The 21,532-nt window shown below is 38.7% G+C and overlaps 1 protein-coding gene across 2 annotated transcripts; it reads left to right on the top strand.

Annotated features, from left to right (window-relative positions):
* Positions 1 to 3,330: 3,330 nt before the first annotated feature.
* LOC119774094 (ceramide synthase 2-like) lies at positions 3,331 to 21,140 on the top strand. 2 transcript variants are annotated; one of them, XM_038271421.1, is made up of 12 exons: positions 3,331 to 3,400; positions 5,156 to 5,385; positions 7,352 to 7,545; positions 10,540 to 10,657; positions 11,696 to 11,814; positions 12,023 to 12,080; positions 12,174 to 12,224; positions 14,582 to 14,674; positions 14,906 to 15,034; positions 15,410 to 15,519; positions 20,453 to 20,606; positions 20,715 to 21,140. In XM_038271421.1, the coding sequence occupies exons 3-12, from the start codon at positions 7,379 to 7,381 to the stop codon at positions 20,931 to 20,933; spliced, it is 1,218 nt and encodes a 405-aa protein (XP_038127349.1). In that variant the 5' UTR covers positions 3,331 to 3,400; positions 5,156 to 5,385; positions 7,352 to 7,378; the 3' UTR covers positions 20,934 to 21,140. The 2 variants fall into 2 exon arrangements, with proteins under 2 accessions (XP_038127349.1, XP_038127357.1); XM_038271429.1 differs by having other exon boundaries at positions 3,332 to 3,400; positions 7,360 to 7,545.
* Positions 21,141 to 21,532: the final 392 nt, after the last annotated feature.

A 21,532-nucleotide genomic window follows, 5' to 3' on the forward strand; every position in this document is an offset into this window, starting at 1 on the left:
ATTTCTAGATCTAGTGAATATACTAATGCATGCATGGCTGCTAGTTATACAAACATGATATGATGCATATAATGGGAAACAGGAGAATACAAAAAACAAAAGAGTGAACAACAAACCGTGAATCTGTGTAGAGATGAAGCCATCAGAGCAGGTTCTTCTAGTATTCCCACTATGGCCACTCCAAAGAGCATATACTACAGGGAGACAGTTTGTTTTTAGATATTTTCTAGATTAATCTCAAATGTTCCACACATAAGGTCTAAATTGTCCTACTTTGATTTACAGTGACCTCTTCTGGATACTTTAAAAATAATAATCAGCAGAGAAGTTTACTCCCCAGTTGTGCACACCTTAGTCCCTCTGAGAAGATTCAGACAGGATGAGAATCTTTTTTTATTTTAAAAGAATCTGACTATTGACTTGCAAAAAATGATAAAGAGTAGAGAGACAGAGACAGCAGGCTCCAAAATCTGGTTAGCAGTCAGACCTGGTGACTCTAAAAACCACAACTTTTTAGGTTTAGAGATAATATTTGCACATAATATTTGTGCAATATTTGCACATCTGCACTATTTAATGACTGCTTTAATTCAGAGCAAAAATGTAAATGTTTAGATGAGCAGTTTCGTGACTTGTGACGATCAACAGACATTTTACTTACTAAAATCAGATGTTTTCCTACTGTTCTCATTAGGAATGCAACTAATCATTATTTGCTAGTTGAATAATCTTTTGATTATTTTTTAAATTAATCTATTTATAACAGGATAATAAGGGGATATAAGGTTCCTTAAAGAATACTTCTGGATAGAGAATATTAACAGACAAAAAGCATTTTTATCTTAAATGCTAAATATTTCTATTTTTAATTTTTATTTTGGAATACTTACTGCTCTCTCACCTAAAGGCACATTTTAGAGCCTTCATGCTCCATTAAATGACTAATAGATTACTAAATTAGTTGACGGTTATTTCAGTAATCGATTAATCACAATTAATTGTTTCAGCCCAAGCTCTTAAATGAAGGGATGGGAGGGAGAAGTTGACTTCGGTATGTCACATGAAACTATGACTAAGTATTTCAAAGTTCCTTCAAAGTTAATAGAAACCACGGCTCATGTAGAAAAAAATAACAAATGCTTTGGTTGGTTTCCATTTAACTTTTGGGAGATAGTAATATAGATGGATATAAAAGCAAACCTTTTTGGATATATAATCTAGTGGTGTGAATATTTGTGGGGAAGACTGCAGCCTGATATGGGATCAATGTCAGTGTTGGATTCACCATCAGATGGTGCTGTTTGTGCCAAAAAACAACAACAAAAAGACACAGAAATCTGTAGTTTCTATTCCACTAGGGATATTATAATATGAGTTTGAAGATCTTGACGCATCAAGCTTACATTTTCAAAATGTACATATCTATCATGTAAATGTTCAATTAAAAGCCCTTACCCTAATTCCTATTTCAAGTAGTTTTAAGTTGAAACATTTCATTGACCTGAGCATTAAGTAAATGAGGACATAAGAAATGAATAAACATCTTTTCATCTGAACTGCCAATAAAACTATAATACAGAACAATTTCATTTTACCCTTATGCCTCTAACAGTCACGCTCCTCTTGATAATAATAATAATTTACAGGCTGTTTCTTACCATGAAAATGAAACATATTAAAATTATTACAAGTCATTACATATTTAGAACAAAGACTCCAGTCAGACTTTGTTATGGGGACTGAAGCGGCTCTTTTTTTGGTTCAGTTTGTCAAATGGTTGGAACCCCAGCTCCTCATTAGTCTGCTCCTGAACAAGACCCACTTTTCTTCGCTGGTTTCTGATGAGTTATTTCCCTGACAAAGAAACAAAAAAAGGGTGTCCAGTTCCCTTATGCACACAAACAATAAACAATCAGCCAAGATAAAAAAAAAAAAAGAGGAAATGATGACCTTAGTCTAGCTGACCGCCAGGCTGATATGAAGGCCGTATTTCCATATGTCTGAAACCTGATCCCTGAGCAGTGAAGTATCTCTGTGTTTGTCGCTTCAGGGAAAAAAAGACATCTAAAGCAGACAGAGCCATCTATTTGAATAGATCTCCCCTTACAACAGCGCTGACAAACAGAAAGAGAAGTTCAGTTCACACCCAGAAACATGCAAATCATGCTTCTGTTTTTCAGTGCAGGTAGGAGAACACCCTACCTTCCTAGTTCACACAGGGCTGAAAGAGAGCATCTGTGCTGTGTTTTTATTTTTAGAAAAAGCAAAGGTGTATTTCCCTATACTTTGCATGGCAGAAAATAGATCCTCGTGAACTTACAGATATCGACCAACAGCTAAAATTTGAAAGGTTGCAGAACAAATCCATATTTTAGTCCATGTCTAAATCAAATCATGACAGAGTGACAGGATCGGAAAAATCAACGCTCACTTTTGCCCCAATGGAGCCAAATCTCAGACTCTTGATGTGCAAAGCTGGTGGAAGAATAGCCCCAAGGAATTTTTAACAAACTTCACTGAGACTGACTGGTTATAAAACACGGCCCACTTTTTAGTGTATTCCTCTACCATTGTCTCTCTTTCTTCCAACTGTGCATCACTACAGTTTGCATTAGTTACTCATTTAAAATCTCAATGAAATACATTAATGTTTGAGCTAATTAAAGGACTAGTCTCTGAGCTGCTAGAAAAGCAGATGTCTGTGAACACCTTATATTTGGTAGAGTTGTTTTATTCTAAAACTAATTTGGTAGATTTTTTTTCTTTGGTCCCATCTTCATTTATTTGCATATGTTAAAGATCAAACCCAAAACAGTAACATCCACTGAACAGTTATGCTTTACAATAAGTAATTTAGTACACAGAACCAGGCCTCAGAAAGCTGTTCATCCAACTTTTAGTTGATTTAAAAGTTTTTTAAAGAATTGTAAGACAATAAATCAGGGAAAACCAACAACTAGATAAACTGGCCAATATTGGATTGGATTTATTAATTATAATTTATACCAATTTTTTTGGCGATATTTACAATCTAACCCTAATTTATGTTTTACCAGCTGTAATATTGTAGAACGATTAAGTATAACCAAAACCACACACTTTTTAAAATCTGTTAAATGTTTGTGAAGACCTATAAATAACAGTATATCTGTGTTATCAATGTTGTTGATGAAATGTTAGCCCATGTGACCAGAACATCCTCTTCCACATGTTTAGAATGTGAGTTGTGGTTACTGCTGTCCTTGCTCCTCCCATCAGCTCAGATAACCAGGCATGTCTTTGCATCTTTACACTCTTTTAAGATTTTGATTATGTGTGAACAGTGTCCTGTCTGGTGTGCTGCTCGGTCTTCATGAAGGTATTTGTTCTTTAACAAACATCTGAGGCCTTCAAAGATCAGGTATTTTTATTTTTATTATCTTATGTGATTTAAACACCACTGGGCTGTTTTCTAAGACAAGGGCTTGGTTGCATCGGATTTCATTTAGGGGCATCAGAGATAAATGCACAAGACGTTTTTCAAATTGTATCAAAAAAAAAAATATATAAAAAAATTCCATTCATATTTAATTTAAGCACAATTTTTTTTTTCTAAAATAAACCCACTTACATCTAAATTGGGGAGCCAAAATATAGCGGTGGTTATAACAAAGTAGAAAAATGGTGTGTTAAAATACTACTTTAACTATATTACTCTGGTTTGACTCTAAAGATTAGAGGTGTAGCCAGAACCTTTTTATAATAGTGGCCAGGCAGTAAGCAATGTACACAGCACAACGTCCATATTAAGAAAAACTATCCTTTCCTTCTGCCTCACCAGACAAATAGATGCATATATTTAAACATCCATGCTTTCTAGATAAAAGGTATAGTGGATACAAAATTGTTTCAGGTTTGAGTTCTGGGGCGAACATCTTTTCCATTGTCATTACTTACCTACTTTTATCAAATAAATCTTTCTGTATAAAACTGATATGTACAAGTACTAATATGTACACAAATTGATTAGTTATTAGGGTTTTTATTAAAATAGTTATCTGTGATTTCACTGAAGACTCCCTGAAGACTTGCAGAAACACATGATTTTTTCTTTACCCCATAAGACAAAATCTAGTTTGGAAAAGAGTATGAATTCTGTGTTTATCATCTTTAATGTTCGTATACTGATGTGCATAACGACGTTAACCAGAGTGTTTTTTTGACAAGTAATTGCTAATATATGAAGATTTTTAATATTGTTAATATTCCACGTGAGAGTATTACTGCTGCCACCATCTGTATTAGAAGGGAAAAAATGGTAGGGGTGGCCAACAGGGGCGGAGCTAGATGGGGGGCCAGGGGTGGCCACTGCCACCCTTAGCCACCCCTGTGGCCACCCCTAACATTCTTCCCCCTCTAATACAGATGGTGGCAGCAGTAATACTCTCAAGTGGAATATTTATTTTAATTTTTCATGTATTACTTACTATTTTTTCATGTATTTATAATTTCTTGACAACAAAAACACTGTTGTTAATTATACACATCAATATAGTAACATTAAAGATGATAAGTACAGAATTCATGCCCTTTTCAGAACTAGATTTTGTTTTTTATGGGTTAAAGAGAAAATGATGTGTTTCTGCAAGTCATCTAGGAGTCTACAGTGAAATCATAGATAAATAACTATTTCAATAAAAAACTTAATAAATAATCAATTTATGTCGATATTAGTACTTGCAAATATCAATCTTATGCAGAATGATTATTGATACAAGTAGGTAAGTAATAACAATGGAAAATATGTTCGCCCCAGAACTCAAACCTGGAATAATTGTATCCACTATACCTTTTATCTTAAAAGCACAGATGTTTAAATATATGTGTCTATTTGTTAGCAAAGGTTGAAGGAAAGTGTAGTTTGTCTTATCTTTGGCTTAACCCTGAGGTTCTGGTGCCTATCCGCTTTTAGCCACCCCTCAGTTTACATTGGTTATAGCCTGGCCGCCCTTATCAAAAATTTCTGACTACGCCTCTGGTGGCCAATGTGGCCCCCCATCTAGCTCCGCCCCTGCTAAAGATATACAGTGCTTCTATTGGTGTTGTAAATACAAATCATTTTCTGCTTTCCTCTCTGTAAAGAAACCTCTTTTGCCACCTCGCTTCCCTTTTGCAGATCCAAACAGATAATCGGTGTTTTATTTTGAAAAGACCCCCCCACTTCCTGTCATCCTGTCAAGCTTGACTGATGTGTCTGCACTCCTGGAGTCTACAGCCGCACTGAGGCGCATCCTTCCGCAGCCTGTGCCACAGAGACCCGACCAGATATCCGCCTCATTTGTGTTATTGTCCTCCTGTCTGCAGGTTTGAGCAGAACATCGATAGATCTGATCCTTTCGCTGACAGGTGAGGCTCTGCTCTCTCAGGCCGTCTCTCTCTGCACGGCTTCCCCACTCTGTTACTGTAACAATGAATACAGTGTTTTCTGCTGCAGCCTCACTGCTCTTTATTTAGAAGTCTGATCAGATGGTTAGTTCTCACTTCTTTTTGTTTACATTTTGTTTTTTATTTACTACAATTTTATGTTTTGGAACATTGTGTCCTTTACATTTATCTTTATTATAGTGTTAGGGTTAAACCTAACCCTATTCAGTTACGCTTTGGAGCTGATTTTATTTTATTTTTTTAGCTTGGTTAAGATGAAATTCACATATATGCAACCAGGGGCGTTGCTAGGCACAAAGCTTTACTGGGGCACTGACCCCCTACCGCATATGCCCCTCCTTCCATACACAAATACAGACAAGCACACTGCCCAACCCTGATACATTCCAACCAAAATTACCAGTTGAGATATTAATAAGTGTAAGAGCATATTTGTTTTAACAAACATGAACATTTTCAACATTGCAGCTATAAAAAATAAGACATTACCAACTTTAAAAATAAAACGTTTCCTTATACACATTCTATAGTAATCATTAATTTCTAGGTTTCAGAGTTTTAGTTCAGGGGAAATGTTAACTCATCCTGAACTAAGTTCAGGATGAGTTAATTTTTTGAGCATTAAAGTGTACCTCCTATTTTTCATTTTTGCAAAGCGGTCAATCACTTGACTGTGACTCAGCTTAGAAAGTTCTTCCTTTTCAACTGATAAAATAGCAAGATGATGGAGCCTGTCTTGTCCCATTGAGTACCTTGGCCAAGTGTGGAGCTTTCTCAACCTGGGTTGTCTCAACACACTGAATGACCTTTCATAACTACAGCTTTTGACTGGGATTGTGAGGGAGATCTGGATGACCTGTGTTAGTCTTGGGAATATGATGTTATCAAGCAAGTTGAAAACACACTGCATATCCTTGATGACAAGGCTTTCTTTTTCAATCATAAAAAGCTTTCAAACCATTTTGAATTAAACAAACGTTTTTTTACTCCTAATTTGTGCTGGGGATAGTGGGACAACTTCACTTGTTTAGGACCATCATGCTTTCCCCCTAAGTCACTAATGTCCCCTTCTTATTTGTGGAGGCTGGTTGTTGCTCCCTCATCACCTTCATGGTCCTGTATCTCCTGTCTCTCACCTGTCCCTTGCCTGTCAGTCTCGCCTCATCCTCCCTTTCCTACTCCAGCACCGTCATTCTCATCCTCTACAGCAAACATTAAAAAAACGTAAATCTATAATTATGTAAATATCAATCATATTGCTTATAACGTCCCTAATGTAACTGCTTAGCTTAAATCACTAATTCATCACGGGACCTTACCTCCCTCTCTCTCATCTTGTTTTACTGCTTCCCTGTCTCTGCTTCGTGTGAGGAATTTCCTGATATCCATCTACAAACCAATGCAGTCATTTTCAGTTAGTAGCCTATAAATCATGTGGTTTCACTGGGAAAATATTAAAATTGACAGGTAAGAAACATTACCAGAACTAAAAATGCGTCGCGGCCGCACAGTGTCCCATCCAAAACAGTTGAGAGCAGTGTGTTAGTTTACCTGCAGTTCATGCAGTGACATGCGCTGACGTGGGGGCGCTAATTCATCCTCAATTTGGAGTTAACAACACACTTGCTGCGCGTTGGAATTATCTAAATTGATGCATTAAAAAATGTAATACTGTTGCAAATATTCATGAGATTTATACTGGGGCACAGCTCATTTATACTGGGGCACGTGCCCCAGTAAATGGGGTCTGGCGACGCCGATGTATGCAACTTAACATTACAGTTGTAGTATTGAATTTGATTTTACCAGAGTGGCATCCCACCTGGGCACAGTGAAGGTGACCTTTGAGGCAAATTATCTGCCTAACACCAGGATAAAGTCATGTTTGCTTGTTGGGCTTCTCTGAACGCCCTTTCTCATTCTGTTGGTCTGCAGGGGAAAGAAAAGATAAAAAATGGACCTACTTCCGGACCTGTGGAGGCAGGAGTACTGGCTTCCTCCTGGTGTGACCTGGAAAGACCTGGAGAAGCTGCCAGCCTCGGAGCGACCTCATCCCAAAGATCTCCTCATCGCTTTGCCCCTGGCTCTGGGCTTTGTTGCAGTTCGTTGTGTGTTTGAGAGGTACAGCACACAGAAGTGTAGCCAGAACCTTTTTATAAGGGTGGCCATGTACTAACCAATGTACACTTAGGGGTGGCCGAAAGTGGATCCACGCCAGAACCTCATGGTCAATCTACACTGATCCAACAGGAAAATTAACAAGCAAAACATCCACATACAAACTATCCTTTCCTACAGCCTTTCCAAACAAATAGATGCATATATTTAAACATCCATGTTTCTTTCTAATATAGTGTATCAAGTTTTTTCAGGTTTGAGTTCTGGGGCAAACATCTTTTCCATTTTCATTACTTATCTACTTTTATCAATAATCATTCTGCATAAATTGATATTTACAAGTACTAATATCCACATAAATTGATTATTTATTAAGTTTTTATTAAAATAGTTATTTATCTATGATTTCACTGAACACTCCTAGATGACTTGCAGAAACACATAATTTTTTCTTTACCCCATAAGCCAAAATCTAGTTCTGAAAAGAGAGTGAAATCTGCATTTATCATCTTTAATGTAGTATATTGATGTGCATAACCACGTTAACCACAGTGTTTTTGTTGTCAAGTAATTGCTAATATATAAAGATTTTTTATATTTTTAATATTTCACTTGAGAGTATTACTGCTGCCACGATCTGTATTAGAGGGAAAAAAATGGTAGGGGTGGCCAATGATTGGCTAAGGGCAGAGATGGCAAAAGTACTCACTTTCCGTACTTGAGTAAAAGTACAGATACTTGTGTTAAAAAATATTCTGGTAAAAGTGGAAGTACTGATTAAACTTCTTTACTCAAGTAAAAGTAACAAAGTACAGGCTTGTAAATTTACTTAAAGTATAAAAGTAAAAGTAGAAACCACTTTTTTCCTGCCGTTGCCTACATTTTAAATGGATGTCTGCCAATAGGACTAGATCTCCGTTGTGTTCATTTTCAATCATCTCGTCGTCCATACTACTATGCCAACGCCACCGCCACCAAGCTGCAATGATTTGCCGCGAATGAATACCGCCGAATCTGTCGATTCATCTTGTAGTGGTGCGTCAAATGCAACGTAGATTCCCATCCAATTAGATTGAATTTGGCATTGATGACGTGAAAAATAATAACGGTAACTCCATTGAAATGATTCAAAACTAAAGTAACGAGCCAATTTTTTAAAATGTAAGGAGTAGAAAGTACAGATATTTGTGTAGAAATGTAAGGAGTAGAAGTAAAAAGTCGCCATAAAAATAAGTAGTAAAGTAAAGTAAAAATATCAGAAAAATCTACTTGAGTACAGTAACGAAGTATTTGTACTTCGTTACTTCCCATCTCTGGCTAAGGGTGGCCATGGCCCCCCATCTAGCTCCGCCCCTGACAGCACATCTTAGATCACTGGGCAGCCGGCTTGGACTTGAATTTTTGGCCCTGGCATTTTGTTATCTACACCAGCCCACTTATCATTACCATTACCAAGAATTCTATAACGCTGTTTTATTGGCTTTGGTTATTAACATGGACACGACAGTGACTGCTTCTGGGTAACATCCACACTTTCACAAAGCCACCCAGACACCCACTAACACAGCATCGTGACTGACTCACGTTTTCCAGCTCCAAAAATTTTCATAATAAGCCTGGGTATACGAAATTTTCCCCAATTTAAGCCAAAGTCTATTGATCTCTTAGGCCATAAATCTAAAGAAAAACATTTTTTTTACCCATAGACGGCCATCCTAAACTGCCAGATTGGAAAACATCCCAAGATGGGAAAAGTTAGCCTTTAGATGCAAAACCCCATCAACATATTTTTTTTTCAAAATATTCAAACATAAATTGGCCATATATAATAGGAACATCGTAGTTTGGTTTAAAGAAAGCATTTTAGTTTTATTATAATTTAGTTTATTACAAGGATTTTACAGTTTGAAGAAATAGAAGCTGACAAACGAAGGCAGGATAATCCACAGGGTGAAGTCAATAAGCAGATCCAGGTTCAGTCCACAGAAGAATCCAACAGGAGTCTAAAGACAGGCCAGACAAACAGATCAGACAGGGGCAGGCAGGCTCAAAGGTCCAAATACAGAAACGGATCAGGATCAGACAATCAGAACACTAAAAAAAAACTAGAGAACTCTCAACACCAAAAGCCTAAGAATAATCTGGCACTGATGGCTGGGACCAAGGAGTTCAAATAGAAGCAGGAGCAGGTTGATCAGATGAGCAGTGATGAGGAACAAGGCAGAACTAGAAAGATGAATGAAATGAGCAGTCAAGCCAGCCATCAGCACCAGAATCATGACATAAGCTTTTTAATTTTAGTTTGTTTCTGAGATCTGCTGTGTGTTTTTTCAGTTTTATAAAATCACCAAAACTATACATTTAAGTTGCTGGTATTAATGTGAAAGAAGTGTGGAAAATAAGGAGTTATATCTCTACTAAAGCGAGCAGTGTTAGCAACGTAATGTTGAATATGCCTGGTACAGTCTCTGAGGATTATATGAGCAAGTGTATGAGCTGAACACGACAGGCTTTGGTGCTATCAGGAGAAAAAAGCTTTAGAAAATGCAAAGATCAAACTAGGAAAGGTTAATTGTTGAACAAGTTGGGATTACATGCTATGCTTTCCCTTTCAACTTGTATTGTAATGGAAACACATTTCAAGTGACCCAACAGAAATCTTTAAAGAGTGAAAACCAGGAGATCAATTACATCCCGGTGTGTTTGTTGTTCCAGGGAAGCAAAGAGAGACGAATTTACAGACTAATTAAAATGTTTTATCAGTGTTTAACTGGAATACATTCGTTGAAAACCATCAGTAAGGCATCTACAAGACAAATACCATGTTCAGCTTGGAGGTAATTTACCGCTATCTGTTGGGCTGTTAAGAAAAACACAAAAAAAATATTTTTAAATAAACTTCAATCACCTAACTGTAAATGTAAGTTTATTATTCTGGATTATTATTCTACATGTTCCACAACATTTGTGTAATCTCTTGGTGTGCCTTGTCTGCAGGTTTTTGGCCCCCCCTATTGCCAGGTGTCTGGGGGTGAAGAACAAAGTGCAAACAAGCGCAGCCCCTTCCCCAACGCTGGAGTCCTTTTACACTCACAGGAGCAAGCAGCCCACACAGGTAGGTTAAAAGGGCTCCTATGGGACTATAAGTGATAGTCACCATGAAGATGGTTTCCCCCTGGATAATAGAGGCACTTAAAGGTATAGTGGAGGATGTTCTTTTTCCGGGTGGTTAATCAAAATAAGTTCTCCTCCTAATTGTCAATCATTCTGGTGATACGTTTATACAAGGCCGTTCTACTTTCTCGTCCCCATTTTGGTTTACAGGTGTTATGATGAGAATTACCTCCTGTCTCGCACACTGATGAGAAAATGGATTAAAATATGAACTAAAAGAAAACTTTTAAGCATATTCTTAATGTTTCCATATTTCTTATGCATGGATGCCCTAGATTTGAGTGTTTTTCTCGGCATAACACCGGTGTCATATCTTCATTTGGAAAGTAAGCTCAGACACAACGCGCACAAGGACAAATGGCCTCGTGCATGCTCTCAGACGCGTATAATAGGCATTCCCTATTGGGAGCGGGTAAAGGGTTGTGCATGTGCATTTTTCTTTTAAGTGGAGAGGTTGGGTCTTTTCAAAAATTTGCGAATATCCTCCACAATACCTTTAAGTATATATATCACCACACCTGAAGCTCTTGCTTAGAGTCATTTATCAAATATATTCAGAAGTAAATGCAGTGAAGCAACTTTTGATGTCACACATAAAACTTAGAGGGATGAAACCTCTTGAATGTCATGCAATGTCTTCCATTATATCAAAACTGTTTTTTATGGTTGTGAGGTATAGCTGATATTACCAAAGTATTCATCTGGTAGCTACAGAACCAAACAACCCATTACGTTTTTTCTTTCATATGTTTATGTTTTCCACATTTGCAATTTAATGATTGATAATTTTAAGACACAAGCTTGCAAATGAAGTACGTTTGGCTGATTATTTCATTTCCACTTTAAGGTTACTGAAGGTTAGCAGGTGCATGGTAACGCTCACAGAGACATTCCGTTTTCAATTGATAAAGCAAGATGAAAAAAGTAGTTTTAGAATGTGGTCAACCTCAAAATGTGTCTGTTTGTCCATCTATTTTAGAGCGAACTTGTCAGTTTGATGGCGTTATGTGGAAAAACCCAGAGACAGATCGAGAGCTGGTTTAGAATCCGCAGGAACCAAGACCGACCCAGTCAAACCAAGAAGTTTGCTGAAGCTGCGTGAGTCATTTTATCGTATCCTGTCCCAAGTTATCTGTCCTCTATAGGTCTTTGAACATCACAGGAAGCACACCGAAATCCTCCCCCAAGTACAGAAGCCATTATGTTTACAAGTTAAAAACAGGGAATCACAACCAGCAGCTGAATGAACCACTTTCACCAAACCCTCAGGCTGCCTAAACTAAATTTCTAATCTTTTGTTTTACAGTTGGAGGTTCTTCTTCTACTTGTCAGCATTCATAGCTGGACTTGCCTCGTTAATCAATGTGAGTTTTAAGTGAAATCTTGTTGCTTTGAAATGAGTGTGAGTTTCTTTTAAACCTTCTCTGGCTCCATCTTTCTTGTCCTTTTGGGAACAGAGACCATGGTTCTGGGATCATAGGGAATGTTGGAGGCACTATCCCATTCAGGTAAAAACAGATAGTTCATCATACTTGGCGACAATATTGTTAGTCAGCTAGTTTAAGAAACTGGTTTTAATATGTTGGTGTTTCAGCTTTTAGTTAGTTTACTTAAAGGTATATTGGAGGATTGTCTTTTTCCGGGTGGATCATCAAAATAAGTGGTCCTCGTAATTGTCGATCATTCTGGTGATATCTTTACGTAAGGCCGTCCTACATACTTGTTCTGTTAGCTATCTTTTTCTGCACATACGAACCCAGACGTATATATGTGTTGTGCTCCAGTTTCAGCCAGTCATTGAAAGTCGCATTTCTCACAGTGGTCCTTTGAAAATGGCCGATGGTCGTAAGAGAAAAAGAGTCTACGAAGTGTATGAGAAAAACAGAAAGGCCTCAGAAGAGGCAGATATAACCCGGAATGCTTTGCCAGGAGATTTGCTGTCACAGCGGCCCGCTGTCGCCATAGGCTGTAGCTACCAGACAGCGGCGTCTAGTAATAAAGATGCTGTAGGCAGCGGGCGGTGGAGGAGGAGTTACCAACGGGGAGCATAAAGTTAACCTGACTCCGCCAGATGGATTTGCTGGATTTGCTCCGCATATCCATCTGGAAACCTTCCGTTGAAGTAATTTTGGGAAGGGGCGAAAATACTGGTTAGCTGATTGGCCTATGTTGGTGATAGACGGGCCAAATAAACCAATCAGATCAACGAAGCATATGACGTTCTAACAGAGCGACGACGAAAACACCACCACAAGCCAGGCACAAGCCAAATGATAGATCAAACTCTTGCCGAAACCAGTCGGGAGAAGAGCAAAAACATCTTTTCCTCTGAGAAAAGCCTCCAGAGCAGTGTTTTGCTCTTCTTTCAGTGAAGAAATACTCTGTAATTCCATTAAAACTTGCTCGATATCCACGCTAATGCTAGTTTCAGCGGCTGAAGCTGCCATGTTCTTTAGACTGAACTGTCGCACTTCTCGTTGCGTCACACCTCAACCTGTCTCAAAGCCAATGCTGATTGGACGTTCGTTTGGTGAACTGCTCCAAATTTTCTTTAACAGAAAGTAGCCCGACTGATCTGCGAGTGAAACCTTGAAAGCTCGCGAGATCAGGATGGTCTCTCGATGCTAGCATAAAGTAGTGATCATCTGTCCGAACGGTAACCTAGTTCGCTACAAATTCCACTATATAGTCCCCTCTCTATATAGTTATTGAGGTATTTATGGGTTAGAACGGGCATTCGGACACAGTAAGCTTGTATGAGCTATGAGAACAACAACATTTAAACAGAGCGTGCACAAGGAGAAATGGGCTCATCAATGCTCTTGCACACGTTTAATAGGCGTTCCCTCTCAGAAGCAGGTACAGGGTTATGCATAGGGATTTTTTTTTTAAGTGGAGAGGGCAGGTCTTTTAAAAAAATCTGCCAAAATCCTCCACTATACCTTTAACAGGGACAGTGTACAAAAATGATTAATCCTGAAAGAAGAGATGTCTTAAACCTGAATTGCCATTGCTAGCTTCCGTCTGTAGTCCCAAGGCAAGTTCACTTTTGTCATTTAAAGATAAAAGTTACATCTTTACCCTTTTTGTCTAATCAGTGATAAGATACAATGCAGTGAAAATGATTTCCTCCATTACAGATCATTCTTTGCGTGTCAGAACCTCTGTGACAACATGAAGTAGGCAAAAAGATCTCACATCCAACACATCTCGCTTTAATCGAAAAGAAAGAACAGAATAGAAACAGTCATTGACCTCCATCAGTCTGGAAAAATGTTTTGGACACTTATTTTTTCATGAATAAACTCAGTGGTGTGCGTAAAAATGTGTTCTATGTTAATCTGAACTAAAACTTCAGGTTAACCTTACTTTGCATCAGTTTATAAAAAATACATGTTAACGTTTCACTTGCATCTTGACATGTTTACAATACGACACATAAAATGATTTATGTGCAGATGCATCTTTGCTGGAAAACTATTGTATTTTTGTTGCTCTTTTTAGTGATCATCAAAATAGCAAAGTATATCCGTTTTTAAATCCGTCTTTTCAGAAAGAGGGCTAGACCCTGATTTTTTTGTTAATGGAACGGGAGCCAAATGTCGATTGTTAGCGGGTCTAACAATCGGCAATATTTGACAAATCCGTTTTAACTCGCTAATTTTAGTGGGAAAGAAGCTTTAGATGTATTTTATGTATATAGAGCCTTACATACCATCAAACATGCTTTATAAATACCAAACATTCAATGATTTATTTATTTCAGTCCTTACAAAGAGAATTTGATTTTGAATTGTATTAACAGATATTTAAATAATTGTTAACAGCTACATTTCACATAATTGACACTGACTCTCTGTTACAGCCCTTAGAGAGAGTTCATTTCTGGTACTACATGCTGGAGTTGGGTTTTTATGGCTCTCTGCTCCTGCGGATCTCTGTGGACGTTAAAAGGAAGGTAAGGATGTCAACGTTCCATCACTGGTTCATGTTGCATTTGCCATTTTAGCACGATGCTAACAAGGCTGGCGTTAGCAGTTCACTACTCACTCGCTTCATTTCTGCTTCCATCACAAACATCCATCCACACCTGTAAATTAGTGACCAAAAGTTTACATTTTTCTGTTGATATTTGAAGCTTATTTCTGTTTCTCTATGCTGACTTGCTCAATCTATATGTTTGGACCAGGATTTTAGGGAACAGGTGATCCACCATTTGGCGACTATCTTCCTGCTGAGTTTCTCCTACTGTGCCAACTACATCCGTATCGGCACCCTGGTCATGCTGCTTCATGATTCGTCTGACATACTGTTAGAGGTAACTGCACTGGAAAAGAAGCAAGTCTTATACAAAAATCTTTACCTCTTTGTCGGTAAAAATGTCCATTCAAATCGATGTGTCTATGAATATCTTAGTTTGCATGTATAAAAGATATTTTGCATAAAAATACAGATAAAATCTAAACTGTGCAGGGTTTATAAAATAACTTAAATACTAAATTTTGATAGTATTAAAGTATGAGATCTGTTCTTGTAAATCTGCTTCTGCTATGAGTTCATTTCAGCTCAGATGGTCTTCTTAGTTTTCTCCTATATTATTGTTCACTCCTAATCCCCACTGATTACCGGTACTTAACATGAAATTCAAGGGTTAATAAACTTAGTAATGTTTTTATTTCTGCTGATTCTGCAGTCTGCTAAGATGTTCAACTACGGCACTGGCTGGAGGAAGACATGTGACTCTCTGTTTGTTGTGTTTGCTGTGGTTTTCCTTGTGACTCGACTGGTGATTTTCCCCAGCAGGTGAGAATTTGTCTTTAGCATGTACGGAAAACTGTGTCTATTACAATGCAATGAAAAAAGGTTTATTTCTTTTTAAACTTTGTCCACACAAATTCCATTTTGTTGTGTTAGGAAATAGTGTGTTAGACCAACACTGAGTAGTATAGAGTTATTAAGTGAAAAGAAAATAATAAAAACATAAAAAAGCCTAGTTGGTTTGTGTACAGCACTCAATAGATTCTAAAACCATCCGCTGCTGAAATTACAGCTGTGTTTCTTTCTGAGGCGTGTTTCTCCTTTGGAAACATGGTTCTCCTTTGGAAACATGGTTCTCCTTTGGAAACATGGTTCTCATTTGGAAGCATTATTCTCCTTGGGACGCATGTTTCTCCTTTGGAAACATGGTTCTCCTTTGGAAACAAGGTTCTCCTTTGGAAGCACGGTTCTCCTTTGGAAACAAGGTTCTCCTTTGGAAACAAGGTTCTCCTTTGGAAGCATGGTTCTCCTTTGGAAACAAGGTTCTCCTTTGGAAGCACGGTTCTCCTTTGGAAACAAGGTTCTCCTTTGGAAACAAGGTTCTCCTTTGGAAGCCGGTTCTCCTTTGGAAACAAGGTTCTCCTTTGGAAGCACGTTTCTCCTTTGGAAACAAGGTTCTCCTTTGGAAGCACGGTTCTCCTTTGGAAACAAGGTTCTCCTTTGGAAGCACGGTTCTCCTTTGGAAACAAGGTTCTCCTTTGGAAGCACGGTTCTCCTTTGGAAACAAGGTTCTCCTTTGGAAACAAGGTTCTCCTTTGGAAGCATGGTTCTCCGTTGGAAACAAGGTTCTCCTTTGGAAGCACGGTTCTCCTTTGGAAACATGGTTCTCCTTTGGACACAAGTTTCTCCTTTGGAGTCATGTTTCTCCTTTGGAGACATGTTTCTCCTTTGGTAGCACGGTTCTCTTTTGGAAGCATGGTTCTCCTTTGGAAACATGGTTCTCCTTTGGAGACATGGTTCTCCTTTGGAAGCATGTTTCTCCTTTGGAAACATGGTTCTCCTTTGGACGCAAGTTTCTTCTTTGGAGACATGGTTCTCCTTTGAAGACATGGTTCTCTTTTGGTAGGACGGTTCTCCTTTGGAAGCATGGTTCTCCTTTGGAGACATGGTTCTCCTTTGGAAGCATGGTTCTCCTTTGGAAGCATGGTATTGGAGCCAAATATGTGTATTTTTTGTTTCTTTTTATTTATTTATTTATTTTTTGTTTGTTTTGTTTGTGATCACTAGATGGGGCTGTCGGCTCCAGTATACAAATGAAGAGATGACAGGTAATTGACAGGTGTTGAATCCGGAAGGGCATACAAGTTTTTGACCGCTGTGGCGGAGTCGTTGTTATCCCTGTGGCCGTGCATTGTGGAATAAATGATTTTTTATGCACAAAATGGTTCATCTGGCTGGAACAACTTATGTACTGCAAGAGGATCGTTTGAATCAAGTTTACACGCGATCGACAGGTACGTTAGCCGCCAGGCGCGTCATAACAAGCAGCAACGGATCAACGCAAAATAGTGCAGTGTGAAACTGGCTATAATACATGGTTCTCCTTTGGAAATATGGTTCTCCTTTGGAAACATGGTTCTCCGTTGGAAACATGGTTCTCCGTTGGAGACATGGTTCTCCTTTGGGCGCAAGTTTCTCCTTTGGAGTCATGTTTCTCCTTTGGAGACATGTTTCTCCTTTGGATATATGGTTCTCCTTTGGAAGCATGGGTCTCCTTTGGAGACATGGTTCTCATTTGGAAGCATGGTTCTCCTTTGGAAACATGGTTCTCCTTTGGAAATATGGTTCTCCTTTGGAAACATGGTTCTCCGTTGGAGACATGGTTCTCCTTTGGAAGCATGGTTCTCCTTTGGAAACATGGTTCTCCTTTGGAGACATGGTTCTCCTTTGGAAGCATGGTTCTCCTTTGGAGACATGGTTCTCCTTTGGAAGAATGGTTCTCCTTTGGAAACATGGTTCTCCTTTGGAAATATGGTTCTCCTTTGGAAACATGGTTCTCATTTGGAAGCATTATTCTCCTTGGGACGCATGTTTCTCCTTTGGAAACATGGTTCTCCTTTGGAAACAAGGTTCTCCTTTGGAAGCACGGTTCTCCTTTGGAAACAAGGTTCTCCTTTGGAAACAAGGTTCTCCTTTGGAAGCATGGTTCTCCTTTGGAAACAAGGTTCTCCTTTGGAAGCACGGTTCTCCTTTGGAAACAAGGTTCTCCTTTGGAAACAAGGTTCTCCTTTGGAAGCCGGTTCTCCTTTGGAAACAAGGTTCTCCTTTGGAAGCACGTTTCTCCTTTGGAAACAAGGTTCTCCTTTGGAAGCACGGTTCTCCTTTGGAAACAAGGTTCTCCTTTGGAAGCACGGTTCTCCTTTGGAAACAAGGTTCTCCTTTGGAAGCACGGTTCTCCTTTGGAAACAAGGTTCTCCTTTGGAAACAAGGTTCTCCTTTGGAAGCATGGTTCTCCGTTGGAAACAAGGTTCTCCTTTGGAAGCACGGTTCTCCTTTGGAAACATGGTTCTCCTTTGGACACAATTTTCTCCTTTGGAGTCATGTTTCTCCTTTGGAGACATGTTTCTCCTTTGGTAGCACGGTTCTCTTTTGGAAGCATGGTTCTCCTTTGGAAACATGGTTCTCCTTTGGAGACATGGTTCTCCTTTGGAAACAAGGTTCTCCTTTGGAAGCACGGTTCTCCTTTGGAAACAAGGTTCTCCTTTGGAAACAAGGTTCTCCTTTGGAAGCATGGTTCTCCGTTGGAAACAAGGTTCTCCTTTGGAAGCACGGTTCTCCTTTGGAAACATGGTTCTCCTTTGGACACAATTTTCTCCTTTGGAGTCATGTTTCTCCTTTGGAGACATGTTTCTCCTTTGGTAGCACGGTTCTCTTTTGGAAGCATGGTTCTCCTTTGGAAACATGGTTCTCCTTTGGAGACATGGTTCTCCTTTGGAAGCATGTTTCTCCTTTGGAAACATGGTTCTCCTTTGGACGCAAGTTTCTTCTTTGGAGACATGGTTCTCCTTTGAAGACATGGTTCTCTTTTGGTAGGACGGTTCTCCTTTGGAAGCATGGTTCTCCTTTGGAGACATGGTTCTCCTTTGGAAGCATGGTTCTCCTTTGGAAGCATGGTATTGGAGCCAAATATGTGTATTTTTTGTTTCTTTTTATTTATTTATTTATTTTTTGTTTGTTTTGTTTGTGATCACTAGATGGGGCTGTCGGCTCCAGTATACAAATGAAGAGATGACAGGTAATTGACAGGTGTTGAATCCGGAAGGGCATACAAGTTTTTGACCGCTGTGGCGGAGTCGTTGTTATCCCTGTGGCCGTGCATTGTGGAATAAATGATTTTTTATGCACAAAATGGTTCATCTGGCTGGAACAACTTATGTACTGCAAGAGGATCGTTTGAATCAAGTTTACACGCGATCGACAGGTACGTTAGCCGCCAGGCGCGTCATAACAAGCAGCAACGGATCAACGCAAAATAGTGCAGTGTGAAACTGGCTATAATACATGGTTCTCCTTTGGAAATATGGTTCTCCTTTGGAAAGATGGTTCTCCGTTGGAAACATGGTTCTCCGTTGGAGACATGGTTCTCCTTTGGGCGCAAGTTTCTCCTTTGGAGTCATGTTTCTCCTTTGGAGACATGTTTCTCCTTTGGATATATGGTTCTCCTTTGGAAGCATGGGTCTCCTTTGGAGACATGGTTCTCATTTGGAAGCATGGTTCTCCTTTGGAAACATGGTTCTCCTTTGGAAATATGGTTCTCCTTTGGAAACATGGTTCTCCGTTGGAGACATGGTTCTCCTTTGGAAGCATGGTTCTCCTTTGGAAACATGGTTCTCCTTTGGAGACATGGTTCTCCTTTGGAAGCATGGTTCTCCTTTGGAGACATGGTTCTCCTTTGGAAGAATGGTTCTCCTTTGGAAACATGGTTCTCCTTTGGAAATATGGTTCTCCTTTGGAAACATGGTTCTCTGTTGGAGACATGGTTCTCCTTTGGAAGCATGATTCTCCTTTGGAAGCATGGTTCTCCTTTGGACGCATGTTTCCTCTTTGGATTCATGTTTTTTCCTTTGGAGACATAGTTCTCCTTTGGAAGCATGGTTCTCCTTTGGATTCATGCTTCTCCTTTGGATTCATGCTTCTCCTTTGGAGACATGGTTCTCCTTTGGAAGCATGGTTCTCCTTTTGAAACATGGTTCTCCTTTGGAGACATATTTCTCCTTTGGAAGCATGGTTCTCCTTTGGACGCATGTTTCCTCTTTGGATTCATGTTTTTTCCTTTGGAGACATGGTTCTCCTTTGGAAGCATGGTTCTCCTTTGAAGTTATGTTTCTCCTTTGGAGACATATTTCTCCTTTGGATTCATGTTTCCCCTTTGGATTCATGCATCTCCTTTTGAGACATGGTTCTCCTTTGGAAGCATGGTTCTCATTTGAAGTCATATTTCTCCTTTGGCGGTTTAGACTTTTCCGATGCATTTCCAACAAATGAAGAGTTTGTATATTTAGGGTTGCTGTCCTGCTAAAGGATGTTTTGTTTTCATCTAGTCCCAAAAAATCTTCCCCTGAATATTTGGTGTCTCCCCCACGGCTTTTGGCAAACTACAAATTGGGTGTCTTTTGGCTTTCTTTCAACTATGCCTTTTACTTTGTGCCTCTTCATCAATGGCCCTCTTTCATTTCTCTGCCGGAGATGTAGAGCTTTCTCTGATTAATGTTCTCCTTGCTTGTCGGTTTAGGTGGATCGTCATAGTGTAGTTGGTATGCACCACAGTTATTTTTAAATTTTTTTTTTGTATTAAATAAATACATCTAAAATGTAATAATGTAAAGATTTTCTTTTTCACAATTAAGTACTTTGTGGTGTTAATTGACCTAAAAAAGTTGGATTATCACCATTTTAATTAAATAATTTCTCCTTACAGGATCATTCGTACCACCCTGCTTCTTTCCATGGAGGTCTTTGAGCCTTTTGTTGGCTACTACTTTTTTAACGCCCTGCTGATGGTGCTGCAAGCTCTTCATATATTCTGGGCAGGCCTTATCTTACGCATGGTTTACAAGTTTTTTAAAGGCAAGGTGAGAAACAGCAGTGATAACTGAGCTTAGGATAGCACTTCTAACCTATTCAAGGGTCAACGAGCAACGGTTTTTTTTTATTTAACCCTTGATATTTGCTTTCTACAGCTGGAAAAAGATGAACGCAGTGATGAAGAGAGTGAAGTGGATGTGGAAGAGGAGGACAGAGTGAAAGAAGAAAAGATGGATCAAGGAGGAGATTGTTATTGGGGAAAAAGTAAAGAAACTCTGAACTCCAAGCTATCTGTGCTGACTAACAGTTGTGTCCTCAATAACTTGAGCTACCACAGGGCCTCTGTGGCTAAAAGAACACTCAAAGCCCAGTAAACACTTAGTTGCCTAATATTATAGTTTATTTTCTATCCATTTAGCCCTCTAAGATGCTTTTCATCTAGTGTCGTATGATAAATGTAGTTTCTTTTACAATAACCCCTGTGCTTCAGTCTCTTGATCTACACAGCAAGAAATAGAGATCTAAATGAGTAATTTTTTTCTTAAAATAAGTGAATTTCTTCTTGAATTGAAGATGTAAGGGAGACAAGACAATTTACATTTAGGATAAGAAAGAAACAACTGTTTTTTTCATATTTCAAGTGCATATTATCTAATTATCTTATTTTATGAGTAATACTAATTCCATTGGCAGATTATCTTATTTACCTGCTCAAATTAAAGGTAAATTTTATTTTAAGACATTTTTACTTTTTTTAGATAATTTTTTCAGTGTATACAGCCTTCAAAAGACTGGTATTTTATCCATCTTGCACTACAAAAAAAAAAACTTGTACATTACTTTCTGCTTCTAATTGTTATTTGGTTAAAGGAGAATGTATTTTTTATAAAGGCTTTTTTTGTTGCTTTTCCTATTAGATCACTTCTACTAGGAAACCTGTCTACAGGACAGACTGAATTATATCTTGATGCAT

This window comes from Cyprinodon tularosa, unplaced genomic scaffold (assembly GCF_016077235.1).
Source record: "Cyprinodon tularosa strain WSP-4 unplaced genomic scaffold, ASM1607723v1 ctg12, whole genome shotgun sequence".
In the NCBI taxonomy this organism is placed as follows: Eukaryota; Metazoa; Chordata; class Actinopteri; order Cyprinodontiformes; family Cyprinodontidae; genus Cyprinodon; species Cyprinodon tularosa.

Coding starts and splice junctions, on each gene's coding strand:
- LOC119774094 (XM_038271421.1), top strand. CDS start 7,379: ATGGACCTACTTCCGGACCTGTGGAGGCAGGAGTACTGGCTTCCTCCT. Junction 12,225..14,581: donor GGAGGCACTATCCCATTCAG/GTAAAAACAGAT, acceptor TCTCTGTTACAG/CCCTTAGAGAGAGTTCATTT. Junction 15,520..20,452: donor CTGGTGATTTTCCCCAGCAG/GTGAGAATTTGT, acceptor TTCTCCTTACAG/GATCATTCGTACCACCCTGC.